The sequence below is a fragment of the Anguilla anguilla genome, chromosome 4 (genome assembly GCF_013347855.1).
Source record: "Anguilla anguilla isolate fAngAng1 chromosome 4, fAngAng1.pri, whole genome shotgun sequence".
In the NCBI taxonomy this organism is placed as follows: Eukaryota; Metazoa; Chordata; class Actinopteri; order Anguilliformes; family Anguillidae; genus Anguilla; species Anguilla anguilla.
The window spans coordinates 30,385,967-30,398,336 of NC_049204.1; the positions used below are offsets into that span (position 1 = coordinate 30,385,967).

Consider the following 12,370-nt stretch of genomic DNA (forward strand, 5'->3'; position numbering starts at 1 on the left):
TTTACTAAATGGACACATGCTTTATAGAAATGGCCCTGAAAGAATGAAGACAAATAGTTTTTACCTGTTTTTCTCATTTCATTTTTATGTTATTTGAACGATCAGCAAGATTAGTGATACTGGATCGAGCCACCTAATTAAAAATGATAATGAGTTTTGTAAATTGGGGCTACAATTTTTTAAATAATAGGTAGATAGATAAAAATCTCTCTTTTTATTTATTTATTTATTTATCTCTCATTTTTTGTACTGTAACAACCGATTATGAGAAAACTGCTTTCTGAAGTGACTACTTTAGAACCTTTACTAATTGCAAAAAATATTTCTACACAATATCCATTTGTAAATATTTGTCATAATAACACATTGAAAGCATAATAAATGTACCGTATATGCTGTCTCACTACACTTATTTACTTTTAGGAGAAGGATAATTGAATTAATCTAATTATGCTGCTGATTCCTCCGTGGTGAAACAAGATGGATGGAAGCAAGATGGATGGAAGCTTATGCTTAATGTCACAAAAATCATTAAGCATATTTATTATTTTGATTTCTTGCCTTTTGTTCATGACAATGTGGTTGCAAGTAGGCTAACATCAAGGTAGCACCATAAAGGTCTGTCCATGTGCTATGGGTGGTTAGGTTAATTAGGAGTATTAATTAGTTACCATTTAATTGATAAGAATTTATTAATATTTTACATTTCTCCGTATGTTTAAGCGATTTCGGCATTCAGCAACATTGTCGATATATTATTTCAACATGAAAGGGAAAGTTCACTTACTTATGGAGCCCAAGACTAATATTCTGGGGCTGCAACATTTCTAGCACAAATTACTGTACGCAAGGCAATAGTTCTCTGTGCATGGCTCATCAAGGTTCTGTCAGAGATCATATTTTCAATTTTGTGTTTTGGTCGTAATGCACAGAAAACAGTGCGGGATTAATGTGAAAAGGCTAGAATCCCAAGGTAGTTCTGTGGCTATTTCCCCACTGAAAAGCAAGCACGGATTTGTGACTGATACATCATTTTGGACCCAGTGTCTTAGCCTCTGGGCATTTCACTGAAACACACAGCACCTGTGTATTTTTGGCTGGACCGCAACAGTGGGGCCAGCCCTACAAATGCGAATGTCTGTGACTGAGTGACTGAGTGACTGAGTAATTAAGTTACAGCATTGGTCGGCCGAGTTATGAAGTTACCCCATTGGTCGGCCGGATCACATGTGTTAGGTCCAGCCATATACTAGGTTTTAACCTGGTCTTGTTAATTGTTATACTGCAAATATGACTACTTCAAATAGCTACTTTTTTCCAGCATGTTGAATTGTAGACATCAGGTACTGTAGCTAATAGATGGACCCTGTATGTTAAGGTGGATTTATTCAACAACATCACTTTTCTGTTTTTATTTTTTTATCTTTTATTTTTTAGTTTTAATAAGCTTACCATGTTTTCTCTTTTTTTTAGATAACCGTTACAGAGTCCGTCCTGTTTTTGCTGCAATATACTTCTAAAGATCTAGATAACCGTGAGAAGACCATCGTCACAGGAGACTGTTGTTACCTCAACCCTCTTGTGCGTAGGACTTTCCGCTTCCTGGGTATGTCACAGAATTTATCCTTTTGATTAAAAAAGAATCATTTTGTCTTCCTGTGCTGTTCTGTTGAACACTGCCAGACCCCTTCCTACAGTGTCAAAGGGTAACTCCATGGACCTCTGCCCGGCCATGTTTTCATGTCTCCTATGTGTTCTCCATAAGCAGTAAAATTAGAGGCACCTAACCTTGTAGGAGGGCAAGGCTTTAAGTGAGAGGAGACACTTACAGTATCCATAACATTCTTATGTGCCTTTATCAGATGGGAGTACAGATACAGATTACTACTGAAGAAAATACTACAGTAACTCCAATTAATATCTGTATTTACTCATCTCAGGATATGCACGCACACACACACACACACACACGCAGGCACAGGTACACAAACACACACACACCACACACACACACATATGCACACACACACACACACACACATACACACCATGCACACATGCACACACACACCTACACACACACGCACACACGAATGCACACACACACACATACACACACATTCACGCATGCACATGCACACACACACATACACACACGCATACACACAAACACACGCGCACACACGAATGCACACACACATAAACACACACACAAGCATGCACACACGCACACACACACACACTTGTAATACTGCTAAGATTTCCTATTTTTCTCGCTTCATTGGGGGCCTTGTGATTATTCACACATTATGTAAATCGCTTATGTCTCCTCTCATCCACACTTTCCGCAACACTCTTTGCTTTGTCTGCAGCCGAGCGTGCTAATAAGCTGTGGCTTTTCAGGTGCCACGGGTGAAGGCTGTTCAGTCTTGAAGAGCAACGGGCTTTCTTTGTGAGGGATCTGAGGGGATAACAGAGGTTATAAGTGAGGGACATGTGATAAAAACACTGTCTCATAATCCTCAGCCACAGCACCATATTCGATCATCTAATGCCTACAGTATACCAGTCTCACGGAAGGTACATGTAACCACCACACTTTCAGGAAGGCTAACTGAGCTGAAACACATTTTTAGTGCGTTTGTCACTGGTTATTTTAGATATTTGATCAGAAAGAAAGTGATTTATCTGAGAAATTATTTTGCATAGATCTATCTTTTCCCCATTCATTTTGCTTAAAATTCTAGTAATGATTATTTTTTCCTTACTGGACTTGGTTCTCCACCTGTTCTTCACTTTTTTTTGTTGTGATACGCACCTCATCCCTCTTGATTAAAACTGGTTGATCCTTGATACTCTGTGTTCCAGTCTAACTGCATTCATGTGTTCTAGTGCCTCCTTACTCTTTTAAAAAAATAAAGGCCTTTTCTCCCAAAGAGAATTAATTCCACAGCCTTTTTCTTTTACCTTGGTTAACAGTCTGAGAAACTGTTCAGCAGTAATTACAGATTTTAATAATTATTGTTATTATTATTATAGTTATAATTATTTGTACTGTGTTGTAACTTGTCAGTTTTCTTTCTTGCCAATCACTTCAGCCTTACTCATAAAATAATAGAATTTCAAATAGAATGAGTGGGATTTGCTGAATTTTATTGTTTCACTTAGTCCTTTAGTGGTAATTAATTAAATTGCATTGAATTGTTTTAGGCCCTGAAATTTGCAGTTGTTTTGCATAATTACTCACACAGTTTGGCAAAGTTTGAATTTAATGTTTCAGGTGATGTCATTTTAATTTGCAAAGGTTTCTGAAATTATAAAGCATCCCCCTAACCCACATTACCCTCTCTTGATCTCTGATTGCAGGGATCCAGCATCCAATTATTTAAATATGAAAATGGTTCGACAGAGCTTGGTTTCAGAGGATGACATCATCCCCGGGATCAGCTTCACAGTTATAATTTGCACCTGTGTGTCGACAAAAATTGTGTACTAACTGTTTAAAGCTGACATCTCCAACAAGAAAAGTACCCAGGTGGATGACCAGTATAAGTTCATTGGGGTTCTCGTTTGAGTCAATAAAAAAAAAAGTTGAATGTTTCCTTGGTAACTGTTATTGTACTTTATTTAGGCCAGTATCGCTGACTGCTTTTTCACAAGGAAGCACTTAGCAAACATATTAACACTATGTGTCTCCTACATTTAATCTGAGAACTTCTCCAGCTGTTTCTATTGCATCAGAGCACAGTCAGCAGATTTTAACACCACAGACACCTGAAACTGATGAAAATCTATACACCTCCTCACTGCTGCAGTGTGAAACATGGTGTATATGTGAGACTCCAGTCATGGTGTTCAAATGACAATAAAAAAGCTCTAACGCTTAATGTGACTTGAAGAGATGACCTTTTGAAGTTTTCTGAAGCAAGATAATTAAATTATGTTACCCTAGCTAATAAGGTGAGATTTGTCTTTCAGTTGTGCCGTGAGCAAGAGATATTTTTATATCTTATATTGTGCGTATACACAAACTCATCCTCCCAGCACAGCTGAAAGGAAAATCTCACGTTATTAGACTGATAACCTAATTCAATTCTCTTGCTTCGAAAAACTTGACAAGGTATTCAAAAAACGGAATGAAATATCAGTGCTACAGTGTTTGTAAGGATGTCACCTTTTGGCAGTACAGAACTGGAAATTAAATCTAAACGTCATGCTGGTGCGTTCAGTTTTGCCGATTGTTTACGTAATGAATCATTGTGGAGCTGATGCGCTTGACTGCAGTGGACACTGTGAAAGTAGGTCCCTGCACCACCACTCCGATTGAAAAAGCAGTGACTGGAAAGTGACATTTGTCCAGTAGGAACAGAAGTACGCTTTGCTGCACTTCCGTTTTTTTGGTCACCTTTTTTATTGATGTTTCACATAAAAACAATACACAACCAGCACTACGAAAAGCAGAACCACACAACGAAACACACAGAACAACACAACACTCTGCACTTTACTTTGACCTCTGTTTTAGGAGAAAGACATGCGCAAGAGTGGCTGCAATGGAACTCAAATCTGAGAGTGATTGTACGGCCTCTTTCTGGTGAATATTATAGCATTGCTGGCTGAGGGGTCACAGGAGAGATGGGATAGGATGCTCTTTCATGTTTAACACACCAACAATGAGGGGAATCCCTTAGTTTCAGTGTGATGATTACTGGAAGAATAGCCCCTAGGCATGTTACATGACTCATTACATCCCATGCAATGAGGATATTTTTAAATATGAATGCAACCCTGTCCCGTCTTTCTCTCTGCATGTGGAAATGTGTCCACTCCAGCCAAACCAATATTTCCATTCATTTCACTTGTCAAGATGTATGCACTAGAACCTTGAAGTACATACTCTATATGAATGTGTACATGGCCTTCTCAACTGTTGACTGTGAATATGCTGTTGCTATGGTTATTTTATTCTTGGTGAAACATTTAATTTTAACATTGTCATCATCGACTTGTTAGCAGAGCATGTGATGCGAAGATTGATGCTTTGGAACTTGTAATGTCCTCTAATGGCAACCAGAATCATTGTGTGATTTTGTGTGTTTTTAGTTGACAATGTCGTAGTTTTACGGGCTAATGTCCAATGTCTAATTTTGGTCTGATTCATGTCCATACTACACACTGAGCAATGTTGCAGTTGAGCGAGATTAATGTGCAAGCTGCTCTTGCTAACAGGCACACCTGAAAGCTGCAGAGAAATGTGTAGCGGCCATGCAAAATGCATCTGCTGACCGCGCCTCCCTCTCTCTCTCTCCGGCGTGCTCTCCCTTCCCTCTCTCTGCAGGTGTGTACACGTTCGGCCTGTTCACCACGGACATCTTCGTGAACGCGGGCCAGGTGGTGACGGGGAATCTGGCACCTCACTTCCTCACCGTGTGCAAACCCAATTACACGGCCCTGGGCTGCCAGCAAGCCCTGCGCTTCATCAGCCACCAGGAGGCCTGCACCGGCAACGAGGACGACATCCTGCGCGCACGCAAAACCTTTCCCTCTAAAGAGGCCGCCCTCAGCGTCTACGCCGCGCTCTATCTCGCCGTGAGTACGCCGCGCGCTCGCGCCCCCGTCCCTCGACGGCTGCTCCGCGTTACCCGCGCTTTGTCGATCGCACGCCGATGCTGCAATCAATCTGCGTGTTTGAGTCTCAAACAGATATTTTTAATCATTTGCCATCTGTCTTTGTGTTCGGGGACCTCTCCTTTGTGTGTCTAAAGGTTGCATTTTTTGTGAGAGCCATTTCAGCCATGTTTGGCTGTTACTCTGCCAGCCACAATTAGTTACGGAGCATTACACTGTACTGATGCCGCTACTTATGTCAGCAGTCGAGTGTTTTGCTTGTTTTTTATGGGAAAGTGCGGTGTTGGTTTATCTTCCAGGAAGTCTATTCATTTATTCTGACAGCTGTGCACGACAAGCTTTACTTTGTATTCCCAAGTTTCAAAGCTGTTCGGATCCCGCATTTCCATCCCGATGTAACTCTTAGTGAATGTGACATCACCCTCAGCTGCATTTGAAATGCAAATGCGCAAGCTGAATGCTCCACATTCTTTAAGTGAGCTGGATCAAACACAATTTTAAAGACTTGAGATAAACTGAAATACAGTGAGATGCGAATGTACAGCGTGTACCAAAACAAAAAAACTGCTTTTGGGCCTCAAAGAATGTCAAAAAACAGGGTGGTGACCACCTGTTCATTTCACATTGAAGACCAGGTTAAACTCAAGTCATGTTACTGAACTTAAAAGCAGACTAGGCACATTGGTCTGTGCAAAGATTAGCCTGTTTATTCCTTTCCAATCTGAAAAATATGGGGGGCATCATTCAAATCAAAGGCTGAGTCATTTAATGATTCCACTGCCAGAGTGTCTGCACAAGTGGTACTTGTTCATAATACAGCAATGAGCATTATTTATTTACTTGGCAGTCCCATGTATGTATGATGACTTACAGTGCTTGCATTTATTTACATCTGTGCCTCTGTAACACATGTAAGCACTAATCTGGAGCAGCTTAGTTAAGGCTAAGGTTAAGGGTGCACGCCTGTTAGCCATAGCTGCTGGTTGGATTCCTGCATTTGTACACAATAAAAATAGTTGATGTTGTGGTAAAGAAGGCTCTCCAAAATCAATTAATCAGATTGTCTCATCCCAAGCCTCCCTTATTTCTTGTTTCAGTTGAAGTCTGTGGTCTTTGATTTCTTTCCCAGTGGCACAGTTGTATTTTCATTCACTATTTTGTCTTACTAAGTAGAAAAGGTTTATGTAGGTCGGTCTTTCCCTCTCATTGTTTTCAGCTGGTCCTTGTTAACCCTCAAATGTATGATTATGATTATATTATCATTATTATCATAACAGCCAGTTTGAGGATTAAGGACTAGCTTTGAGGAGAAGCTAGGAGCAGGCCGGATCCGGGAAATAGGAAAACACATATTGACAGTTTGCCTAGATCTCATCATTACAAGCCCAGGCTATATCTCCATGAGACCTGGCAGAAAAAAAAAACTTGTTTGACATAATATGAGTGTCTTGGATGACGAAAACTTTCAGTCAGAATATTTTTTTTATTTTTATTAAATGTCCCTTATAGTGTAGGTTTCAGCATAGTAGAACATATGGTTCTTCAGATGAAGTCTAGAAACTCATGTCCCCTACAGGGCACAAATTTTTTGGGGGGGTTTTAGGAGGATACAGTGTGTTTCGACAGAGCATGTTTTAGTTTTTGGCTAAATTAGATGAAGGTCATGAGATTCTGCACTGCTAGCTGTACAGAAAGTGTACTCCATGCCTAAAGGATTGTTACACAGTGTACACTGTCATGGTGCACCTTTAGAAAATTCTGAACATGCCCTCTATAAAATGTAACATTTAACGTTTTGGTTTTTTAACAATGAAAAATTGATCTGCCAAAGCAGAGATTTGTTTTTTTATGTAATTTATCTAAAGTCGAGGGGTGTTTCAAAGACTCTTTTTCAAATTCATTTGCTGTTGCATCGTCAGCTTTAAGGAGCCATTCCTGGCTGAACAATAAGGATTATTAAATGTACTATCTTCCTGCTGCCTGTGGCCTGGCGAACAGATATAAATGCAAAAGACAAGATAGGAGATTTGTCTCCTAGGTGTGCACTTCAATTCCATCTCAGCTCATTGTTCTGGCTGACTGCACTCTCTTTATTGATTAATGGTGGCATGTTATAGTAGCATCTGTATTGTTCTCATTTGTAAGGAGACTTTCATATGTTTGTAGCGGGTCTTGTAGAGATTTAAAAAACGGGAAAGATGAATTGAATTGGTTGAATTTATCTTCGCAAGATGAATCACAATGAAGTTTGTTTTTAAACCAGTTTGTATTCCTGGCATTCCAGTCTTCCAATTCCAATTTGGAATCCCCAAATATTTTCATATGTCCAGTTCATTCCCATAACGTCCTTTGCCATTTTGAAATGCTTACATTGGAGATTACAGCTCCCAAATGAGACAGTCCTGCCTATTAAAACTCTCCCATGTCCAGGTACACTACTTCCAATTATGCGTAGTCATGCAGGGCCCTGACTCTTATCAATGAGTGAGATTTTATATTAGTAACACATGACTTGCATTCGTAGAAAATCAAATTGTCAGCAATACAGCTGTGAAAGCTCAACCTAATTAAAATTGAATATGATTTGCATATTGTTGCTTTGCATACAGTCTTAAACTGTGTAGCAGAAATACATTACAGAATAATGACCAGGCATTATGTTATATTGCATTTAATATGCTGTACAATACAGTTAGATGTGCAGCAATAAACCTGCAGAGGTGTACAGAGGGCAATTGCAATAGAAAGGTGCACTTGGAAAAATTGCTAGACAATGTGAAATTTGCACCTCATAAACAGCAGATGGTATTGTAAGAAAGTCAGTGCCAACAAAATTATGCAGACTAATCGGTTTCTAAAAACATTCTGAGTGAATGCATCAGAATAGACCGTTGGAACGAATGACAGAAATATGAAAATGAAGCTGGTTTCTGACATTCAGGAGAGGTCCAGATTACAGCGTGTTTCAGAATGTTGAATGTAGGCAGTATGAAATGCCATTTTTAGAATTATTTCTTAAAATGAAAAATACTAGTGTGCCTTTAATACTTGTAAATGATTTATATGTAACCCAGACACAGAAACAACCCACAAGCTCGTATAAACCTACAGGCTTTCACCTATGTAAGAAATAGTTACATTCTGTAAAAGGGCCTCCAGACTATGCAGTGTTCCTAAGTTCGCTGCAGTAATGCAACTTGGAATCATGCATCTATTCTATGCAATTAATAGTTACAAATAAATGATACCCAGACACACGAGCCCGTTGTTTCCCAAGGGAGTGTGAACAGTCTCCCAACAGAGTATCAGCAGCTCATTGGCAGCTGTGAGGCCAGCCAACCATATTCACTTCATTTTTCTGCACAGACAAGAGTGAAACCGTCATTTAACAACAATATCCGTAGAAAGGGATGAATGGATTGAACAGGGATGGGATTCAGGAGCGATTGGTCTGGATTTAATTCACGTGTCAAACCGTAACTTCAAAGTAATTTTGGGTGTTACTTTTATCAACTCGATCACAATTTTTCTCCTTCATTCTGGTGATTGCTTAGCTCCCCAAACTGTGTTTTGAAGAAACTAATCGGCACTTCCATTTAATTGTGAGTCAAGCGTCAACAACAAATGTTGATTGAATCCAGGGTTCAAGTCAGCAACATCCTGCCACTATAGTAACAAATGGGAGAACAGGGTCCTAAAATGCTCTGGGAACGCAGTGTGCAGGGGACATGGAGCTAGACACATTTGAAATCATCAAAGAAAGGCTGGTGATACGTGTTCTACAATCTCCAACACCAGTATCAACTTCTGCTGTCCGGCCCATGAATCAATAGCTAGGTTTACACCGCCTGATACAAGTGACCCAATTCCGATTTTTTGCTCACGTGGCACAGATCGGATATGTAATATGAAAATGTAAACAGGAAAAAAAGCACATGGAATTTTCAGATCCGTTTTTGGCCGTATTCATATGTGGAAATAAATCTGGTAGGAATTGGCTATCTGCCAGTGCAACTGTCATCTGAACGCATGGATTGGAATTTCCCGGTCATTGCGATTTGGACGTCATACAAATTGTGATATTCACTTTTTATCACATTTGAATTACGCATGATGTACATTACCTGCACAACCATTCTCTGCTCATTCTGTTGAAAGAAGTTAAGTGGAAGACGAAGGCTCAGTCTAGAGGTGAATACCAAGGTTACATGCCTTTTATGTATGTGGGGCGAAGATTTTGTGTATGCCAAAATACAGGGGATGTTCGTTGCATATCTAAGATGCTTCAAAAAGCAATAGCTTGAATTATTTCTGTCTGGTTTTGTGTCCATTGTAGATGACGATATGGCTGTGGTGGTGTGGTTGTTTACTTTCATATCGGTAACCAAACCCTTGTTTACGCATGAAGGTTGTTTAAAGTATAAACTGTGTAAACACAGTTATCAGATTTTGGTCACTTTTAAAAGGAAATGTAAACGGGTAATCAAAAAAACTGGGCACCTGCGGTGTAAACATAGCCAAAGTACAGGGTACACAAATCACTCACAAATCATAATATAATCTACTTGCTGATCAAGCTACATAATACTCTGCAATACTATATAATAGAATACTGTATAATCAGCACCAAATCATTTATAATTAAAATTGGTGTTGTGTTGTTTGCATTACTGTGCCATTTTATGTTGTGTCATCTGTGTTATTGTACTGTGATACCTGTAAGATCATAAATGCATAACTACTGTTTCTTAACAGATGTTCTAGCATTGTCAAGGTTATGGGGACCAGGACCCAAACGCAGAGTGGGAGAACTCAAAAAAACTAAAAAAACAGGCAAATCCAAACAAAGACTTTAATAGCAAACAGAGAACAAAAGCAGCGAACGAAAAATGAGGCCACGCAGGGCAACTTACAGGAACACAAAAAAGTCTCCAAAAGAAAACAGCGGAACTTCCAAAATCCAAAAACACGCAGAACACAGGAAGGCAAAACAGAGTAGAACGGACGAGCAGTAATGCACACAGGTGGAAACACACAGGCAGAAACTCAAGGAACCAGCACCCGAGTCAGGGAAAGAGAGAACTTAAATAGGCAGGGCAACTAATAAGACACAGGTGAACTCAAAGAACAATCATTCCAAAGAGGGAGGGGATAACAAGACAAGAACAGAAACAATAATTGAATAATTGAAAACCATAATACAATTAACCACAGGAGAACGAGCAGAACACAGAACAGAAGTGCCGCTATCTGGCAGCCCAAAAAGGAAGAACAGAGACAAAGGCAGAATCCTGACAAGCATGATATAAAAAACATCATGCTGTTTTAGTTTTTTAGCCACTCAAATTAGGTTATCCTAAATAGCACCAAATGGCAGCTTATCATTAGCATGATGCTCCCACAGGTTTTCTAATAATCTGTCAGTATAAAAATCTAATATAGCAGAAGCTGACATAAGCTCAGCCCCTGCCCCAAAATCCAACAAATAAGAGGATCATGAATAACTTGCCTGGGAAAGCGTACTACTCAGGGGGAAAGTGCAGAGATTGCAGTTGTAAATTCTCTATATTCCTGGAAACAAAGTTGATGCAAGTCTTGAAATATACCTACATTTCATCTAGCCAAGGTAGTTCTACATGTAACGTTACTCTTTACTGGTCCTCCGCTTTATTGATATGGTCTGAATTAACATTCTGCCTTAGTAATTTTATTATAAAGAACAGTCATCCTCTCAAGGAGTTTCACTGTGCTGAGTGTGTTTGATTCCCAGGCAGCATTTCAAAGGTGTTAGAGTTATTCCAACCATTTATCTATTTATTCATTTTTTTTAACTAATGGATGCAATTTAAAACAGCAAACTAAACTGCATAACGGACTAAATAACCATATCAGATCTTAAAATGAATGTTTTTCACCATCTGGATGTTGCTTAGCTAACGAGTTAAATATTTAATACTATGTTATGATATGGATATGGCAACCATATCCATATCATAATAATCCATATCATATTGCTCACATTTCTGCATAATGCTGTATCTGTATCCATATTTAACCAACACAACATTTCAGTTTACTCACATTGTTTACTTTTCAGTTATAGAGCTGAATGAAAAATAAATAAATAACTGACATGAGAGGTTCATTATTTTTATGTAAAGCACTTTTGGTTGCCAATGGTTTTATGAAAATGCTTTATAAATCGAGTCATTAATTTGTACAGTAATTAGTGAAATTATGCTTGTCCAGCATACGTGTTTTTATTGAGGTATGTCAGCAGAGGACAATTTTGTATTATTCTGTCAGCTGTAGAAAGAAACTTCATTTAGTTTCATTTAAATCAATTCATAAAGAAGACATTTATGCATAGTGGTTCAGTGTTAAGTCAGTGCTGATTAACACTGTTTACCTCTACGATTAGCATGTGCCCCTTCAGTGTCACTTCAATTAGAAACAAAATCTGTGTTTAATTTTTATTTTAAATAATTATTTAAAAATTACTTTTAGCACTGTACTGTTTTGATTATGCACTGAGGGCTATAGGAAGTTTTCAGTCATGATTTCTCTTTTCAGGGTGAATAAATACAGCATTCATGCAGTGCTAAATCAAAGCCAGCTGTTTTAAGCTAGCAAGACGCGTGGAGAGCTCTTCAGTCTTGCCTTTCCCGCCCAGCTGGCAGGTGGACATCTTCTGCTGGAGGCACTTTATCTGTTTTATTCAGCCTTCCCTATTTAGCTGAGA

At 39.0% G+C, this 12,370-nt stretch overlaps 1 protein-coding gene across 6 annotated transcripts in view; it reads left to right on the forward strand.

The window, feature by feature from the left end:
• The window catches only part of plppr5b (phospholipid phosphatase related 5b), a 68,210-nt gene that overhangs the window by 44,320 nt on the left and 11,520 nt on the right, over positions 1–12,370 (forward strand). For all 6 annotated transcript variants that reach the window (XM_035412965.1, XM_035412967.1, XM_035412964.1 and 3 more), the window contains 2 exons: positions 1,474–1,606; positions 5,339–5,589. In XM_035412965.1, coding sequence (XP_035268856.1) covers positions 1,474–1,606; positions 5,339–5,589 — 384 coding nt within the window. The remainder of the gene's footprint in view (positions 1–1,473; positions 1,607–5,338; positions 5,590–12,370) is intronic.